At 42.6% G+C, this 20,880-nt stretch overlaps 1 protein-coding gene across 1 annotated transcript in view; it reads right to left on the bottom strand.

The window, feature by feature from the left end:
- RYR2 (ryanodine receptor 2) overlaps nucleotides 1-20,880 on the bottom strand; it is a 1,771,220-nt gene that overhangs the window by 977,244 nt on the left and 773,096 nt on the right. The window contains 2 exon segments of the mRNA XM_029593907.1: nucleotides 3,069-3,261; nucleotides 18,073-18,314. Of these exon segments, the coding sequence (XP_029449767.1) occupies nucleotides 3,069-3,261; nucleotides 18,073-18,314 (435 nt within the window).

Raw genomic sequence — 20,880 nt, 5'->3', positions numbered from 1 at the left:
AAAAGATTCTTCAGTGGATCTGCCAGCACATCTCTGAGCTCTCTCAGTATCCTGGGGTGTATTTCATCTGAACCCATGGCCTTGTCCTCTTTCAGTTTGCCTAGCTCTTCTCATACATTCTCTTTTGTAAATGGAGTTTTGTCTACTCTATGCCCATCTACAGTCTTATTAACAAACAACGGTCATTCTCCAGGGTCTTTTTTTAGTGAATTCCCAAACTGAAGAATTTGTTTAACATTTCTGCCATTTCTTTGTCGCTCTCTACACATTGTGCCTTGTCACCTTTCAATTTCAATATATCACTTCTGATGTCCCTTCTTTCACTGATATATCTGAAAAATGTTTTTCCTCCTCGCTCCATTAAAATCTCCAATGAGCAACACTTTGCCCTTCTTTCTGACCTTTTGGATATCTTCAATGAGTTCACTGTCCAGTTCATCTGTTTGAGTCGGTGGCTTGTAGATCACACAATGCTTCTTCTGTACACCATTTCCCTTGCAATTCAGTTGCTTGTATATTGTTTTTAACATAAAGCGCTACTACTCCCCCTTTTCTGTTCTCTCTGTCCTTTCGTAGCAAGTTATAGCCCAGAATGGCATATCCCAATCATACAATCAGTAAACCAAGTCTCCATAACGGCAACAATGTCCAAGTCTGCCTCAACCATTAGGGCCTGCAGCTCTGGGATTATCATTATTTTTTACCTTATAAGTGATGAAAATTCTAAAAAGAGGAGTTGATTTGTACACTGCAGACTCTGATAGCTGCATTTTACAAATCAACTCCTTTTCATCACTTATAAAGTCAAAAATTCTTTAATGATGTCAATTTTACAATGGATACTTCTGAATGTGTCTATAATAACACCCCCAACCCACCTCCCGAAAACTCACCCTGAATCAAAGTGCCCCCTTACAATGGTCCATATATACAGTATCAGACTGAGCGCCATAAAGAGGTTTTCTCTCTCTCTCTCTCATGTTCCTAACAAGGAGCTGTAGCAAAGTGGCATACATAACATGCCAGTTGAGGAAAATTTGGAGTTATGTATAACCTACTTTTTCTGGGCACAGAAACCTCAATGTACATGCGCCCTTCCCAGCTATTTAAAATTCACATGGGGTAGATTTTCAAAGGGCTATGCACGTAAGATACGCACGTAACCCCCGAAAACCTACCCTTGCACGCGCTGAACCTATTTTGCATAGGCTTGGAGGCGTGCGCAAGCCCCGGGACGTGCGTATGTCCTGAGGCTTCCCAAAATGGGTGGGCCGGGGGAGGGGCCGGGGGCATGGCAGCAGGCCGGGGGCGGTTCCGAGTGCTCCGGCAGCCGGCCTGCGCGCGCAAGTTAAGCCTGTCTCAGGCCTCAGGCAGGCGAAACACCTGAAAAAAAAGGTAAAGGGAGGATTTAGTAAGGGCTGGGGGATGGGTTAGATAGGGGAAGGGAGGGAAAGATGGGGGGGGAATCAAAAAAAAGTTCCCTCCAAGGTCGCTCCGATTTCGGAGCGGCCATGGAAGGAACAGGGAAAGCCTTCGGGGCTCCCCTTGGGCTCGGCGCGTGCAAGGTGCAAGATCGCTCCCGGACCCCCGCTGGACCCCCAGGGACTTTTGGCCAGCTTGGGGGGGGACCTCCTGACCCCACAAGACTTGCCAAAACTCCAGCGGGGGTCCAGGAGCAACCTCCTGCATGCGGGCCGTATTGCCAATCTTCAAAATGGCGCCGGTGCTACCTTTGCCCTCACTATGTCATACGGGCGACCGTATGACATAGTGAGTGCAAAGGTAGCGCCTTTTGGGGGGGTTCAGGAAGGTGGGGGATTTGTTTTAAAGGTTCGGGGTGGGTTTTAGGGTTGGTTTGGTGTGCCGGTTTTCCCGCCCTCCCCCGATTTACGATTTTTAACGATATAAAAAAAAAAAAAAAAAAACACGACGATCAGATTTCCCTCCCCCCCCAGCCAAAATCGATCGTTAAGACGATCGATCACACGATTCACACCCCTACTCTAAGGAGCCCGTTAAGGTAAAGGAATCTATCACACACAAAATAAAGGGCATGTGCTTCCCAACTATATTTATTGTAAATTGTGAAAAATAAATCCTTGAAAAGTGCGACTGTCATGAGCAAATATCTAAAAAATTATATGCAGTAAGGACAAGTTCAACAGATGGAATTATAGTAGTATGGTCTACCAAATAGGATATTGTGTATAAAAGATTTTCCAAGCTTAAAGGTGAATTTTTAAAGAGAGGAGCATCCACAAAATAGCATGTGTGTATACAAAGTACGATTTTATAAATCTCGCACATACCCACACAAATACTGATGTGGGAATAAATATGCTGGTGCAAAAAAGGGGCCGTACCAACATTAACATGCATAAATTACAATTGTATATCCTGCGTACGTAGCGCGCATCAGGCTGTTACCTGCACATATTTACTTCTGCTATTTATCAGGTATAAGTCAGAATAAAACTCTTTACTGCCAAATACTGACTGGGTGAAGGGTCAGGGGAAACTGGGAGAATTGCAGGCAAAATAACCAGAAGAGTCTTGATGACACAGAGATAGACTGGGGAAATTAGTGGACTAATTTGTAAAACTGGTCATTTCCTTCACGCACGCATGCTATAAATTAAACTGACTTCTGCGTGTTAAAAGCCAACAAGTGCTAAGGAAAACATGTGAATAACATTTCCTCATGCAAATGCTAAAAATTAGGAGCAAACATACATGCAAACACGTGTATTTTACAGAATATCTGCGCAGTTGCTCGGACGATATAAAATTCATGCACATGTGAGCTCAAGCCCACATATGCACGTATATGGGCATGCTCATGCTTGTTTTAAAATTACCATCCTACGTTTTTGCCACGTATGTGATGAAACGCACTGAGATAGTCTGGGAGACTATTAAAAAATATCAGATGCTTTGACCCGTCTTTTAAACAGATGTCAAGATAGAAAATGGAAGATGAAAAGAAATCAGGGTGAGGAAAGAGTTATGCTCCTCTACTTAGTTTACTGTAGTTAGTGGGAAACAAAAAATATATGATTGATACTCACTTTATTCCCGCTGAGAAACTGACAACTGGAAAGAAAAGGCCATCCGTGTTGAAATTCTCAAACATCCCTTGTACTGGCTGCCCATTTATTCGGAAGGAAATGCTTGGGGCACTCAAGTCCAAGCAACAGCTGATGACATCATCAGGTCTTAGCAGATGCTGGTTTGGTGAATTTACTGTCCTTGCAATACAACCTATGGACAAATGCACAAAAAATAAACAGTTGTATTTAGTATAACGAGGTGGTAGAAAAGTGATTTTTCTAATGCCTAAAAAAATATACTGAAGGAAAGACAAAACAATTAATGGAGCACATGCAACATATTGATAAATATTGGCTTATCTACGAACAAATCTCGGATCTAATTTAAGCTGCAGGCAAAGTGCAAAATTCTGTAATTCAACTAAAAAATGCATATAAAAAAATGCTGTGGGATTTTCGCCCACAAAGTAAGATTTAATAAAAAGTTCTATAGTGCTTTTTTCTTGCACAGTTTTTTCCCAGAGAACAGTTTTCTCTTCAAAAAGTAGAAAATGACACCCTTAGGTAAAAAAAAAAAGTCATGGTTTAAAATGCAAAATGACTTGAATACTTTTTGTACTCCATCAGACCCCACCCCGATTTTACACAAAACTTTATATCTGACCCTATATCGTCATCTGCAGTTTGGTCAAAATTAGGGGCGACAAATGATAGTTTGAATTTAGATTCAGTGCCATCTCTTTCTATTTGCGCTCACTGGGCAAAATCCAACTGCATCTGAAAAAACTTAAGAGGAATACAACATTTGCTAAATAGAAAAGTGTTAGCAGAATATGTCACTCAAATGTACTGAAGTGTTGAACAGAAAGGAAGGGAAAAGACAAGGACAATTTGGAAGGTTGTAGGGGTTTCACAGAAGTCAAAATTGCAATAGATTTTCTCATCCTTAATTTTAATCCATGCATTTCAGTGATTACGGACCTATGTTTAGCAAAAATGCAGGTTAGCCTTTATTTTCCTATATATATGACCATTATTTAAAAAAACAAAACCCAGTATAATCCTGATTACTGGAATGTCACACATCTAGAACTCAATTCATCACAACTGATTTCTTGTCCCCATCAGAAAAATTGCCTTTCAGTGAAATGCCAGTCTCCTGGGGATTTAAATAATGAAGATTATAACATCATTGACCCTTGTTATGACCTTTATTGTTCACATAGGGGTAGATTTTCAAAAACCGCGAATAGGCGTACTTTTGTTGGCACTCCAGGCGCCAACAAAAGTACGCTGGATTTCAGTAGATACGCGCGTAGCCGCGCGTATCCGCTGAAATCCGGGATCGGCGCGCGCAAGGCTATTGATTTCGTATAGCCGGCGCGCGCCGAGCCGCGCAGCCTACCCCCGTTCCCTCCGAGACCGCTCCGAAATCGGAGCGGCCTCGGAGGGAACTTTCTTTTGCCCTCCCCTCACCTTCCCCTCCCTTCCCCTACCTAACCCACCCGCCCGGCCCCGTCTAAACCCCCCCCCTACCTTTGTTGGGGGATTTACGCCTCCCGGAGGGAGAAGTAAATCCCCGCGCGCCAGCGGGCCGCTAGCGCGCCGGGACGCGATCTGGGGGCGGGTCCGGAGGGCGCGGCCACGCCCCCGGGCCGCCCCGGGCCGTAGCCACGCCCCCGGCCCGCCCCCGGAACGCTCCCGACACGCCCCGAAAACGCCGCGCGGTTCGGGCCCGCCCCCGACACGCCCCCTCCGAAAACCCCGGGACTTACGCGAGTCCCGGGGCTCTGCGCGCGCCGGTAGGCCTATGTAAAATAGGCTTACCAGCGCGCAGGGCCCTGCTCGCCTAAATCCGCCCGGATTTGGGCGGATTTAGGCGAGCAGGGCTCTGAAAATCCGCCCCAGTGTAACTTAATTTAAGGATCAAGTTTACCAGGCACTTTTATTATGTGCAGCACAGTAGGAGAAAATCATTGTTAAATTAGGCCATAAATGTTCCGTCAGCAGTGATCATGACTAGAATCATACAGTACAGAGGTACTCATCCAGTTCCAATGAAAGCTTGGTCTAAGCATACGACATGCCCACAACACACACACAGGTATTTCATTGGTTTAGATTAGCTTTGATGTCACAAAGGACAACCCACACAGCTATAACCAATCATGCCTGTATCTTTGAATGTGGGAAAATTATAGAGGAACAAAGAAAGGAAAAAATAATAACAGGACAATACAGTGTATATAAAAATATTGCAATCCACAATCCAGATACGGATGTATGGAAATTCCTAAACATTTACAAATTCACCATGGACTTAAATGGCAAATGACAGAGTTCACTGTGGATTGCTATACATACGTATTTGGGGGGTTTTTTCATGGATTCCCAAAAGGTATAAAGATATTAAGCTGCATTAAATTAATACAGGAAAATGCTAAAAGTTGTCATGTACTTTTGAAATAACACAAGCACCAAGGAAGGGTAATTTTCAAACATCCTGCATAACTTATGATCTAAATAAGTACACAAGTTACACCAGTTTTCAAAGCAGACTTATGCATATACGCCCGCTTTTAAAATGATCCCACCAAATCTACCTTGCACAAGTTATACCTGCTATTTGGTGCCCATAAACTTTTCCTGAAAACCTATACACTTGCAAGTAAATTTTCAAAGGCCCACACGCACAAATACCGGAGTTTATGTGCGTGGACGGGCCTTGCGCGTGCCGTGCGCATTTTTTAATGGGCCTGGCCACACACATAAACCCCAGTACGTGCACAAGTGCCGGGTCTCTCAGAAAGGGCTGGCCAGGGGGCGGGGAGGGGCAGGGACGGGCCGGGACAGCGTCCCTTGACGCTGTCCCGGGGAAGCTCATGCTGGCAGCCGGCCAGTGCGTGCAGATTACTTCTGCTACAGAGGTGCAGTAAGTACTGAAATAACGATTTTGGGGTTAGTTAGGTTTAGGGGCAAGGAGGAGAGGGAAAGAGGGAGGAAGGTTAGGTAGGGGGTTAGGGAAGTGGGGGAGGCCCGATTGTGTCGCCACATGTATTTAGCAAAAATTCCCCCCCATGTGCACACGCTGGGAACCAAGCACACATGGACGGCCGCACGCTGCTTTTAAAATTAATGTCAAATATTACAAAGCATGTGTGTAAGTCCAAAGCCCCTGCTCCCAGGAACAACTTCATTCAGTCCAGGTAAACGTATGTGCAAACATCCCATACACGTTTAAGTTTCTCTGCATATTGGGTGGTGGATGCATGAAACAGCCTCCCACTGGAGACAAGGACAGTATCTGAATTCAAGGCAGCATGGGATAAGCACAGGGGATCTATGAGGGAAGGATAGGTCTTGCAGAGCTGAGTAGTTGGTGTGGATGGGCAGGCTAGATATAGTCTTTTTCTGCCATCACGTTTCTATGTTAATCTTTTCATCTGAGTGCTTGAAACAAACATATGTGTATAATGCAAAGTTCTGTAGTTGACAGATAATAATGCCACTAAAAGGTGAGGGTGGGAACAAGAAACCCACTAACATGATGGGGACGGGGGGAGCAGAACCAAGAAAATTACAATACTTACAAAAACACAAAAATTAGAATAAGATGGAAAACAACTGCTGTTTAAAGGTCCATACTGAATATGCCAGGAACGGGAAACTTATCTGGGTAAACCTGTCCTGGGGATCCCACAGCCAGTCGGGTTTTCAGGATACCCACAATGAATATGCATGAGATACATTGGAACAGATGGAGAGAACTGAGGGAGGTCCGATTGCATCACCATGCGTATTTACCGAAAATTCCCTCCTCTGCGCGCGCCACTCGCACATGCGAGAACCACACGTACATGGACGGCTGCGCGTTGCTTTTAAAATGTATGCCATAATGAACATGCCTATAGGTAATACTATTTAACTGGATATTTCAAAGAAAAAGTAGTTCCTAGGTTAGCAATTTCAGACTGCATAACTAAAAAAAACTCTCTCCTACTCTGTGTTATACGACATACATCAAGGAAAATTCAGATATGACTATCCTTAAAAAGTTTAGAGATATTCTAAAAGAAATATGCATAACTTAAATTATCAGGTTCAAGCACAATATAACAATTAAATTCCCTTTATTTTGGACCTCTTTAGTCAAAGATAACTCTAGTTCTTGTGTCACTGAAAATACTAGTGCGTGAGCTGTAGCATTATTCTAAATATTCCACATGGAATCCCTATGAAAATGTACTTATAAGTGTTTGAGGGAAGGTTTAAATGATCTTAAACCATGGTCGAAGCATGGGCTTCCATCTCTTGTTTCTTTGTTTGGGTAATTGCCAGGTTCTTGTGGCTTGGTTTGGCCTCTGTTGGAAACAGGATGCTGGGCTTGCTGAACCCTTGGTCTGACCCAGCATGGCAATTTCTTATGTTCTTGAATATAAATGGACTTTGCTAGAAGAAACCAAGTCTCCAGAGTAAATTGTAGCAGGCCTGGATTTTCCAATAGGCACACTAGGGTGGCAGAATTTTAGGAGCAACAAAGTTCCTGCCCCCTTTCGTCCTGTGGGACATCTAATCTAGCTCTCCTCTCTCCCCCCCCCCCCCCCCCCCAATTCCCTCCCGCCATCTCTATGCAGAATTCAGGCTTGCCACTCTACCTATGCTGTAACCAAAATCACTGATCATAAGGCAGTGAGTCAGTCCCCCCAACCCTCATGTGGAAGCCCGGAGAAGGTGTAGCCTGTGGGTACACAACTCAGCTTCAATTGTGGGCTCCATGCTCACTGTGGAGACAGAATGGCAGCCCTGATTTCTGTGGAGGAGCAGTGGGAGCTAGGGATACCAAGACATTTTCACAGCAATAAAACTAGAATACCTGGCTGACTGAGTGGCTCACCAGGTAAGTGCTATAGAATGCCCCATGGAAGATCCCTGGGTTGGATCTTCTGCTTCCTAGGTCAGCCAGGGCTGGGGAGGCTGTGGATGCATATTATGGACAATATGTTGACATCCTCAGCTCTGTGTGCAGCAGTTGTGGTCAGAAAAGCAAGCACAATGTTAAGGATGTTTTGTAAAGGAATGGAGACTACAACTGTGACTATCATAAAACTTATGAATAGATCCATGGTGTGACCACACCTCAAATACTGTCTGTAGTTCTAATCTCACCATCTCAAAGATATCATGGAGCTAGAAAAAGTATAGAGAAGGACAACAAAATTAATTAAGGAGGTAGAACACCTCCTTTATTAAGAAATGTGAAACAGGATTCAGTATGAAGAAGAAACAATTTGACAGAGGTTTCTAAAATCATGAGTGGGGTGAAACAGTAGTAAAATAAAAACATGCTTCATGAAACTAGCAAGTACAAACAAATTGGAGAAAGTATATTTTCACTGAACACACAATTAAGAAGTAGAATGTGTTGCCAGATGATGAGGTCAAGGCATCTAGCATAATTGGTTTTAAAGGAGTTTGGACAAGTTCCTGGAGGAAAAATTCCATAAACCAGTATTAGCCAGACAGATGTAGAAAACCCCACTGCTTATCACTGGAAGTGAGCACTATAGATCTGGACTTATGCTTTGGGATCTGCCAGGTGCTTCCTAATGATGTATGCTGGCCACTGTCAGAGACAGAATGCTGGGCTTCATGGATGTTTGGTCTGATCCACCATGACACATCAAATGCTCTTATCTGTTCAGCCACCAGTCCTCTTGAATGAAAAAGGCAAAAGCCAGGCTGCCCCAATCCCCAATCCCTTCTTCCCTCCTGACTGTAAATTACAAAATAAAAGCCTGGCGATACATACCCCTCCCTCCCAACTATAAATTGTTTTAAAAAGCAGGGCTACCCTGCTCTCTTGTCTTGATCTCTCTCCTGCCCCCTAAAAAAAAGCAAGTCATCTGGTGGATGCCACTGTGAGGCAAGGTATGTCACGGGTGCTTATTGGGAGGGATTCTGCGACAGTAGGTGATTCAGGAATAAATTCTTTGGGTGTGCAGGTAGATGGTGAGGGTGTGGGAAATCAGAAGAGTGGGGGTAAGGGAAAGAAGAAAAAGCATAAAAACAGAGAAGGTTCAGGGTGATAGTCAGCTGGCTCCAGAAAGGGGGCCACCTGCATTAGTTACATTGACTGAATTATGGGAGTCAGCACCTCGGTCACTGCGAGAGAAGATTAGGAAGCACATGTACACTGATATATTTAAATTATTAGAGGGTTGTAACAAAAAAAAGGGGATGAAAAGAATAAAAAAGAAGGATAAGGATTTTGGGAGAGAAAGGAGAATACCCCAAAATATAGTTAACAGGGAGGGAGCTTTTTTTGTATTTAGCAAATGCTTATAAGAGATATGATCTCCCTTATGGACCCATGTGTTTGCTTATGCTTCTAAAATTACATCTACATATCATTGGGCATGGTTAAATTATGATGAAAAATTTAAAGATAAAATAGAAGAGAATAAGTATAGGTCCTCGGGCAGGCAAGATGTGAATGCATGGTTGTTACATATGATCAATTCCCATGCAATTCCCCCTTGAGAAATTATTTTAGCATAAAATCTATCAATTTATTGATGCTCATAAATCGTGAGTCATTTCAATTCAAAGCACTACTTCACTGGGAGGCCATCGAGCCAATGTGTTGACCCGAACTAACTTCCCAATTAACTACAAAAGAGAAAAATTTTTTTTAAAGGAATGGAGGAAGGGTTTCATATATCTGAGTTTAAAACCCCCACCAGGGTGAACTCAATCAGTGTATGTATAATCATAAACCAAACCTCCTCCGTCCCTTATTTTTTATTTGTTCTTTTTAGATAGTGTGCAACAAGCCTACACCCTTGAAGTGTTTTATTTAATGAAAAATCGCATTTAAATCCGATTGAGTTCACCCTGGTGGGGGTTTTAAACTCAGATATATGAAACCCTTCCTCCATTCCTTTAAAAAAAATTTTTCTCTTTTGTAGTTAATTGGGAAGTTAGTTCGGGTCAACACATTGGCTCGATGGCCTCCCAGTGAAGTAGTGCTTTGAATTGAAATGACTCACGATTTATGAGCATCAATAAATTGATAGATTTTATGCTAAAATAATTTCTCAAGGGGGAATTGCATGGGAATTGATCATTGATAATATAATTTCCCCAAAAATATTTTTTGGTGCTGTTTGCTAATTGGTTGTTACATATGACACAGCAGGCCCTGGCTCAGTCTAGTTATGTGGGGGGTAAAGGTCAGAGTGCCGCTGTGCCTACTGGGTTGGTCCTTTCGGGCTGGGTCAGCAGCAGTTGGCACAGGTCATTAACCTGCTGGGAGTCACGAGGTTTGTTGGAAATTTAACAGATCAGTTTGTGCCTTATCAGATTGTAAATTTCGCCATGCATGCGCAAACTGCTTTGCCAATAACCCAGCCTTTAAACATGCAAAGAGAGGCCAGGAGTGAGGAGGACAGCAACGTAAATGATGATATTGATTTTCAGTGAGTTCCCAGGTGGTTAAGGTTCAGGTGATGAAGCCGTGGTTGACCAAGTATAATAAGAAACAGGATGCTAAATTGAAAGAAGAGGGATTTGAGTTTGCTTTTGTTGTTCCTTTTTGTGGAGGTATCGCCAATAATTTGGCTGAATTTTCAATCGGCCACCCACATAAAAATCACCACTTACGCGTGTGGCTGGCGTGTACAAAGTACTTCTACGCCAGGGGAAGAGTAAGCAGTAAAACAAAAAAAAATGTAAGTATCTGGGATGGGTTAAGGGGATGGGGAGGAGAAGGGAAGAGGGAGGGAGTTTGGGTAGGGAAGTTCCCTCCCAGTCCGCTCCTTAATTGGAGGTTACACGCAGGCTGAGCCCTGCGTGCACCATGCGCATTTTGGAAAGGTCCCAGCTACACAAGTAAACCCTGTTACGTGCAGAAGTGCCAGGCCAAGTAAAAGGGGCGGGCCGGGGGGGGGGGGGTGCGGTCTAGGCGGGGAGGGACAGGGGCAGCCTGGGACAGCGCCATTAGAACCGTCCCGAGGAAGCGTGCGCCGACAGCCTCTGGATACTTACTGCACCTCTGGATCAGAAGTATCTTCCATGTGCCGGCCGGCTGCCAGTGCGCACTTCCCTGGGACAGCGTCTAATGGCGCTGCCACAGCCCGCCCATGCCCCTCCCCCTCGGCCCTGGCCCTTTTACTGGCCAGGCACTTCTGCACATAACGGGGTTTACTCGCATAGCCGGGCCCTTTCCAAAATGTGCAATTAATGGGAGGGAACTCCCATACCCCTCTACCCCACATGATATATTGGAGAAGTTATGGCATGTCTTAGGGAGATTCTACAGTAGTGATTTTAAAGCTAGTTTATTTCAGGTTGCTTTTTCATTAGCATTTTTTGGAGCATTTAGGATTGGTGAATTGGTAGCAGATTCAAAATGGGATAGAAAAGGCAGGTTTTTGTTGTGGGAGAATGTATCAGTTTCAGATGACCACATTAGGTTATTGGTGCACAGATCAAAGACTAATCAGGAAAAAAGGGGTGAAGAGTTAGTTTTAAATAAAATTGTAGGATCAGTAACATGTTCTGTTTTGAATGTTTGACAATATTTGAAAGTGCAGCCTCACTCGAGGAATATTTTTTGCAGTGCCTTGATGGTGCTTCATTATCTCGATTATAGTTTACAATGATTTTGTGTAGATCTATTTCTGTTTTGGATTTGGATGTATCAAGTCTTGGGAGTCGTTCCTTTCGCATGGGGTGGCAACGTGTGCAGCAAGGCTCAGCTTGCCTGTTATAGCAATTATGCACATTGAGAGATGGTGTTCTGGGCTTTTATCTCAAACATTGGTTAAAAGGTTTTATTGTTTAATGATGCAGGGAGAGTTTAATGGTCCAGATGCAGGGAGAGTTTAATGGTCCGTATGATTAGTGGGTCATTCCTATGTGTGCTGGACAGGTTGGAGAACGAGGAATCTGCTGTTTGGCATCCTCTTAGGCCTGGCATCACGAGGAGTGTCATTGCACTGGCTAGGAAATTGAAATTTGCGTTGGTTTCAATTATTGCATGTATTGGGACACCATATCCAGAAAGCAGCATCTGAAAATATTGTTGGGAGGGAATGTCCTGGGACTTGTAAGCAATTAATTAGAGCAATTAAAAAATATTTTAGTGTTATCTTGGAATCTCTTCCTGGATTAGTAATTTCTTGGTCTGCTGTAATCTAAAGGCATTGTTATAAGAATGAGAGAAGGAGGAGTAGGGAGTTTATTAAAGTGAATAGGCAAATTTGGAATGAGTGTAAGGGAAGGGGAAGCAAATTTGACCTGACTGCGTAGATACAGAGTTTGCAAGTTTGTACAGAAGGGATGATATACTTTTGTCAGATGTGGGTATCTTTTCTGAATGATATACAAGAAGCTTTGGAACAGGACATTGATCATTATTGTACATAGGCTGCAGCTTTGTGGAAGGGGGGACAGGATAGATATATTTATCTCCCAGTGCCTGTGGCGAGTACCTGAGCCTTGAAAATGTGTCATGGTAATGCTTTGCTGCTTGTCCATATGCTATCCACCTGGCTGGTAGGATGTGGGCAAGAGTGACAAAGTACCACAGGGGAGCTAAGGTGAATTATTTTATGGGGTTTCCAGCTAGTGGTATGGCGGATGACTCATGACCCCTTGCCAGCTAGTGGTATGGTGGGTGATTCATGACCCCTTCCCAGCGAGTGGTATAGCGGGTGACTCGTGACCCCCCCCCCAGCGGTACAGATGTGTTTTAAGTGGCTCGTTGGTTGGAAGAACTGCTTTGTTCGTAATATGGCAAATGGCTGAGGGGGCTGCTGGGTTGTGTAAATGCTTTTAGTTCAAGTTTCATGTTACAAGTTAATAAAGCTGCAGCCTATAATTGTTCCAATAATTGTGTTTGATGTATTTTTTGGAAAAAGGCAGGGTCTGAGGAACCTGAAATATGGGCATACTCCTAGTTCCCTGTTATCAATTTCCATGGAGCAACTTCTATCAAGCCACAACAGAATAAACTGAACAAATATTAGAAAAAAAAACCAATTAAAAATAGAGAACTAAAAACCAGCACAATATGGGAAACAAACTAAGCAGGTATAAACCTGCAAGAGAAATTCAAAAGGTATAGTCAAATACTTGGACTGCAAGCTTCGTCCAGTTCCTCTCCAAGATAGGACATTTTGGTCCTCTCCTATGATGCAAGAATTTTGTTCCAAAGTAATAACAATAATTTTTATAATACCAGATTCCCGTAAACCAAACTTCTTTGGTAGTCATTTTTGTGGTGGGTGTACAAGGTTTGCATCTATCTAAAATCAGGAGGCAATTCTACATTGTCTACTCATCAGTGCTGGCAGGGTCAGTTTATTATATTGGAAATGAGTGGCAATATCAAATATGCAAGAGCAGTTTGAGAGTGTAGCAATGCTAAAAACCGAAGAGTAGGTTGCATGTTGAGCACAACTGAATGATGACATTATCAGTTGTTGAAACTAAAATAGAGGGCAATTTTCAAATTATTCATGGGCATTGCAATAATTCTGAAATGGAAAATATGCATCCGTACATTGAAACTTATTGTGGGCACAAGCTACTTGTGTTATATGACCACCGGCCGCTGCTGTTCGCGGCAGGCTCAACTCACGTCATGACATGCCTGGTTCTCCAATTCCGGTGCTCTCATGGCGGTGGCCAGTCACCACCACCGCATTCCTCCCATCTCTCTGCACTCCATGTGGTGGCTGGGACGCCACTGACCAGCATTCCGATCCTGGGCCTCTCTAGGCGCACGCGCACACTATCTGCCCTTCCTTTAAAGGGCCTATGGTGGGGACTCTGGGTTTGTTCCCGGCTGATGACATCATTGACCCGGAGTATTTAAGCTTCACCTCTAGCCTCCATTAACCGACTTGGCAACAAGTTCCATGGTTCTTATTGGTGCCATTTTCTCTCCACGACCGGTTGTTCCTGTCGTCGGACCTCTGCGCTTCTTCCGGGTTTCTCTCTCAGCGTCTCCCGCTCTGCGGGCCCTGGCTCAGCGCAACCTTACTGTACTCTCTCTCAGCGCTTCCCGCTCCTCGGGGCCAGGCTCAGCACAACTTTACTGTACTCTCTCTCAGCACTTCCCGCTCCTCGGGGCCAGGCTCAGCACAACCTTACTGTACTCTCTCTCAGCACTTCCCGCTCCTCGGGGCCAGGCTCAGCGCAATCTTACTGGACTCTCTCTCAGTGCTTCCTGCTTCTCGGGGCCAGGCTCAGCGCACCCTTATTGGACTCTCTCTTAGCACTTTCCGCTCCTGGGGGCAAGGTCCAGCACCATTCTACCTGTGAGCTCCAGCCGCAGTACCCGCAACTCCTGAGAATCTCCATGGTGCTCCTCCTTGAGGACTTTTGCCACAGTGCCTTCTCTCTTCATGAGCAGGCTCAGCACAGTACATCTCCAGACTGAGTCTCGGTGCCTCACTCCTCGGGGCATCCCTCTATGCTACCACTACAGAGGCTCTGTCATCAGCTTGCCGTGTCCCGGGCAGTACCCCAGCACTGCTACCCTCCAGGCACCTGCTTCAGCGGGTTCCCCGCTCTAGCCTTTCTCCAGCGGACTACAGCTCATGCCTCTTCATCTGCGTCTCCTCATCTCGAGGCCACTCCCACATGGTCTGGCACTACTCTCTTCAGAGCTGCAGAGGTCTTGTACTCCCTGAGACTCTTTCTCCTCTCGCCTCCTGGAGTGTTCCTGTCTCGAACTATGCCTAATCTCTCTAACACTCTCTGCATGCTCTCACCTACCCTCTTTGGGACCATCCACACAGGGGCACTCCTAAGTCCTACCGGCCCTAGACACCCAAGGGCTCAACCTGCGGGGAATGAGGGTCGGCACAGGTGAAGTTCCAGCTCGCCTCTGTTCCTGGCCAGCCGGTGTTCTTTTAACTATATTACAGCAACAGTAATACTAAAAATTTCAATATACTGGAAAGTTACCCATCCTTTACAACCTTCACTGGCTCCCCATCAAATATAGAATCCTCTACAAAGTGCTGACCATCATGCACAAAACTCTTCACAACCTTGCCCCAATCGATCTCACCTTCCAGGTTGCCCTAATAACTCCACTAGACCAATGAGAAGAGCATACCAAGGCACTCTCTTCATCCCTCAAGCTAAAACATCTCTAAAGAACAGGGCCTTTTCTACAGCAGGTCCCAGACAATGGAACACTCTCCCACCAGACCTCCGACAGGACCCTTGCCCCATCTCCTTCAAGAAAAAACTAAAAACATGGTTATTCAACCTTGCGTTTCCAGAACCCTCATTTTAGCTAACACATTCTCTCCATTTTTCGCAACACTTCCCTGCTCATTTCTCTTCACAAGTACGGTTTGGTTTGTTATACATTCTCTCTCATTTTTCACTTTTTTCTCTAACTCATGTTCCCTTGAAGAGACCCTCAGATACCCTTTAGTCTTATTCTGCTTATCTTTCCTCTATTCCTAGCCCTCTGCTTATCATCTTATTTCCTACCCCCTAATGGATCCATGCACAATTAATTGGATAGATCACTTATTGTGACCTTTATTACTATGTAATTCTAATTGTTTTCCTGGTCAGTTAACTTTCTGACTATGTTACCCAGAGTTTTTTCTTATACGTTCATGGTTCCATGTATCGCCTACAGGCAAGTTTTTTGTTCATTGTAAACCGGTTTGATTTGTATCTAATGCAAGAAGATCGGTATATAAAAACTAAAAATAAATAAATAAATAAACGAATTAGGATTATATGTTGTCTTTCAGCTCCTTCAATTTATTTGTTTTGGGTTGGTTTTTTTTATTATTTTAATTTTATACATTTACAAAAAAAAAATCACAAGAATCCTCTTGTTCAGAATTATGGAGAAAAACATATAAAAATCAAATATAATCAGGTAATACATTACCACAATCAAGTATTTAAACACTATCAAACTTTGTAATCTCCATTTAAAGGAAACAAAAGAGAACAAGTGTAAGAATGAGCAGTTTCCCAAAGTAAAAGGAAAAAAGAACAAATCCCGAAAATAGTCCACCAAATAATACTATGCAGCTAATCCTAATGAAGGGAGTTCTTCAGGAATGGGAATCGAGGAACGACCGTAGTTATGAAGGCTCAAAAAACACATATTTAGAATTCAAATAATATATCAAACATTTACATAGATATCTCAACGTGAATTTGGCTCCTCGTGACAAAACCTCCATTTTCATATCATGACATTTTTTTCTACGTTACTGAGTGGCCCTTGCTAAATCGGGGTAAATCCAAATTTTTTGGCCATGAATCAACAAGGAACGATTTAGAAGGAAAAGCCTTAATAGAGAATTTTTAACTGAGGTAAAGGTAAATGAAACCAACAAAGTAGCTCATTTAGTTACAACAGTATCATGAGACAATTCTAAAGTATCGGTCAAATTTAAGGGTGACTCAGATTGTTGAAAATCAGGTAACCTTCAATCCCCCTCATTTAAAGGTAAGTAATAAATTTTAGATATGACCAGCATATTGTCCAAAGACAGTCCCAAGGCTTGAGTAAGGTAAGACAAATAAATCAAGTGATGGGATCATTTTAATATAAGGAAAGTTAAGAACTCAAAAAGTTAAAGTTTTCAAGGCATTTTCGAGATTTTCCAACCTTTTTTTTTTTTTAATGGACCAGTTCATACTGAATTAAGCCATGTTGCAAATTCTCCACAGCTCTTCATTTTATTTGTGTGCTTGTACAATGGTTATAAGAAACCTGAAATACCATAACTTCCATACATGTAAAATATAAATATAAAATTAATAACTGAATATTGATCACTGGAGAGGAGATTTCGAAAAATAAAAAACAAAACAAATATGGAGCGTTGTATTTAAGACTTAAAGAGGGAAAAAATGGAGCCAAGAAACTGGCAGACTAATAATACGAGGATTACAGAAGCAGCAGCTGCTTTAATCAACATGGGGATAAGACTAAAAAGAGTTGAATGCTTTGCCTTTTTATTAAATAATATTTTAAATACTGATATTTTATTACCTGACAGCTAAAATCAATGTTAAAAACTCTGATCTAGTGTAGCACCAATAGGAAAATTATCTATTTCCAGGAAAAAGTATCAAATGAGTCTTCTAATAAATATTCTATGTCTTATCGCCAGAATCATACTGCCATTATATGTGAAAACTTTAGGTGTTTGGCTAAACTCAACTCTTTCTTTTTGTCATCATATAAAAACTGCTGTTAAATCTGTTTTTCCAAAATTGCATGTCCTGTATAATCTAAAAAATGTTCTTGACTACTTCAATTTCCACCTAGAAGTCCAAATTACTGTGTTTTCTGTATTGAACTACTGCAGTGCAATATATTTTGGTTTACCGACCTCTATTTTTAGACTGTTCCAGTTACTTCAAAATTCTACAGCAAGGCTTATAGAAGGCAAGAAACGTAAAGACTGAATTTCTCCAATGTTATATAATATCTAGTGGCTGCCAATTCAATTCAGGATAGATTCTAGAGTCATCCTTATAGTTTAAAAACTGTTGAAAGTAACAGCATTTCCTTAGATTAATGCCCTACTTCAAATTTGCTAGCCAACAGGAGTTTGAGGTCATCTCAGCTAGGACTGGTTGATGTCCCATCTGTAAAGCAAACTCATCTCACTACCTTTTTAATGCCAGCTCCTGACTTATGGAACTCTCTGCCTATAGCCATAAGGCAGATCGAATGTATCAAGACTTTTAAAATCTTTTTGTTAAAAAAGGCATTTGATTGAATGTTCTTTCAGAAAAGGTTCTAAATGTTTCTGTTGTACTCCTGTTGATATTGTTCTTGCTTTGTTTCTATGTTTAATTTATTATGAATGTTTTATTATGTAAATCACCTAGTGCTATGGCATTGGCAATTAAAACATTTTTTTTAAACTACACTAAACCCACTAGAGTTCTTGCATGCTGTAAGTACAAATAAAATACATAGGCATGAGAAGGGAAAAAGCATTTTCTTTACCTGACCATAAATGAAGACCGTCAAAGCCACAAGAGTAAAGGTCATCACCAACGCCATTTCCTCCCCATTCTTCACCTCCACCTGGATATGGAGAATAGCCCTCTGTTGAAGCCCAGCCCACTCGAAGATGAGTTGCCTCTGCAGTTACAAAGGGTTCCATGTGATCCACTATTAACTCATAGTACCATTTCTTGTATTGGGCGGAGCCGTCACTGATCCCAAGGAAGATATTGGGTCTCATACTTCAAAAAAAGACACAATTAAAAATTAGCCCCTGTTTTCCATAAAAACACTGTAATGTAGAGAGTTTCATGTATAATGGCAGACATTTTTTTGTGTGGTCATGGCAGAGAAATTGATTTGTTAACCTAAAAACTGACAGATTATATTTCGTAATCCCAAGAACTCCACCAATTCTTTGAACATGCTAAAATTAAACTTCATGCATTTTAGTTCCACATATTATAGACACCTAGAGGTCCATATTCAATCACTGTCTGGATAGCATAATTGGCCAAATAAACCTATCTGGCTAACTTTGCAGATGTATGCAATAGTGCAACTACTAAGTTTAGAACAGCTCTTTCTCCCCACCATACTTAGCCAGATAAGTTATCCAGTTAACCCTGAACTCCTCCAAGTTATGGCCCCAGAATTTCCCTAACTAATCCAGCTAAATTCTAGTTGGTTAACTTATTAACTGTATAGAATTTAGCTGGATAAGTGCCCAAATCTTCATTTAGTTGGATAAATTCAGAGCTAGTGGCTAAATGCTTTTGGTATGCTCAGAACATACCGTTTCAGAAAAAAAAGTCTACATTTTCTTTGTCTTGATCCTGGAGATATAGATTTACCAAACTCTTAAAATGATGCCACTTCTCAAGAAAAACTGTTTGTAAGACTATCTCTGACATCACTCATAATATTAGGAAGTACATTTTCAAAGATTTAGTCACTTGTTATGCAGGTAAAAACAGAGTTAACCTGAATAAGTCAGTCATATTCTGATAAGTGGATTTTCAGTAGGTACTTTTTACCCACATACTTAACATAGGAAGAATAACTTTCAAAACTGCTCATGTGTGTCCATATATATGTGTATATGGGCGCATAGTAATTTACTACAGAATTTTATAACCTGCAAGTAAATGAAATGTGCAGATTATAAAATATGGGGCAGATTTTCAAAGGGGTACGCGGTTAAGATATGCGTGTACCCCCCGAAAACCTGCCCCAAGCCCCCCCTGCGTGCGCCGAGCCTATGTTGCATAGGCTGCTGGTGCACGCAAAGCCCCGGGACACGCGTAAGTCCCGGGGCTTTCCTGGGTGGGGGGCGTGTCGGGGGCCCCCAGACCAGAACATGGCACGCCGGCAGCCGGCCCGCGCAAGTTACGCCTGCCTCGGGCAGGCGTAACTTTTGGAATAAAGGTGGGGGGGGGGAATTAGTTAGGGCCGGGAGGTGGGTTAGGTAGGGGAATGGAGGGGAAGGTGGGGGGAGTCAGAAGGAAAGTTCCCTCCGAGGCCACTCCGATTTCAGAGCGGCCTCGGAGGGAACGGAGGCAGGCTGCGCGGCTCGGCGCTCGCAGGCTGCCGATTTTGCGCAGCCTTGCACGCGCTGACCCCAGATTTTAAAAGATATGCGCGGCTACGCATGTATCTATTAAAATCCGGCGTACGTTTGTTTGCGCCGGTCGCGCTAACAAAAGTACGTGCGGGCGTAGTTTTTTAAAATCTACCCCTATGTGTACATATGTGCGTATATGTGCTCACGTATGTAAAAACCATGACCAGCACAAGTTCGGACTTATCCAGAAAGGTACCTGCACTTATCCATATAAGTTCTGATGGATGTGGCTAATTAGCGGCACTCAGCTGGATACATCTATAAAGCTGTTTTTGTCCATCTAAGTAGCACTTTTTGGAATTCTCTGGATATGTAAGATAGTCTAAAAGAAAGTGCTGTTTATCTGGATACATGAACATTTGTCCGTCTAAGTAGCAGTAAAGGTGCTACTTAGCCAGGTAAGTTAGAATTTAGCCAGGTAAGTGTGCGCAAATGACAGACCCACATATCTGTACTTCAAATTTTGAAAGGATATGTGTGTAGATTTTACTTGAGTTATTTATATACATTTACCACCTATAAATTGGCTTTTATACCAGTAAGTCATGGAATTTTATAACATGCACACGACAATGAAATTAACAGTTTTACCAATTAGTCTACCAGTTTGCCCATCCATCTGCAGCTCATGAAGACCCTCCTGGTTTTTCAGCCTGAAGTCCCCCCATTTCACCCAGACTCCCCACCCAGTCATACAACCTTTTGAAAATTCACCCTACAGTGTTTTTTTAAAAAGCAATATACCGGTACTCCTTTTACCCAAAGAGCAAAAATACGCAGGACGCTGAATAGCTGTATTTCATATTTTTTAAGTAGCAGTGCTTCATTCTACAGCAAAATTCAAATTCTTACTAGTACAAGGTTATGTATAGAGTCAGAGAGTGACACATTTTCTTTTACAAAATATCCACATGCTATTCCTCCTTTTCACTAAGAGCTATTCTCCTACTATAGCAAATTTGAAGTTTACTAAAAAGAGGATGCTTAACGTAAGACAAGACACCCCCTGTTGTTAAGAGCCAGCTATAAAATACTCGCTAATACTTAATAACTAGTCATCAATTTTCAAAAAGCTGCTGAGCCACAAAAAAAATGGTTAATTTTAACTGGTTATCTTGAGTCAAATTTTTCAGCCAAACCTAACCGACTAGATTTCTGGTTAAAAATTCTCCTAAATCTAACTG

This window comes from Rhinatrema bivittatum, chromosome 3 (genome assembly GCF_901001135.1).
Source record: "Rhinatrema bivittatum chromosome 3, aRhiBiv1.1, whole genome shotgun sequence".
Lineage (NCBI taxonomy): Eukaryota > Metazoa > Chordata > Amphibia > Gymnophiona > Rhinatrematidae > Rhinatrema > Rhinatrema bivittatum.
The sequence above is the reverse complement of the archived record's forward strand: the minus strand, read 5'-3'. Positions and strand labels throughout refer to the sequence as shown.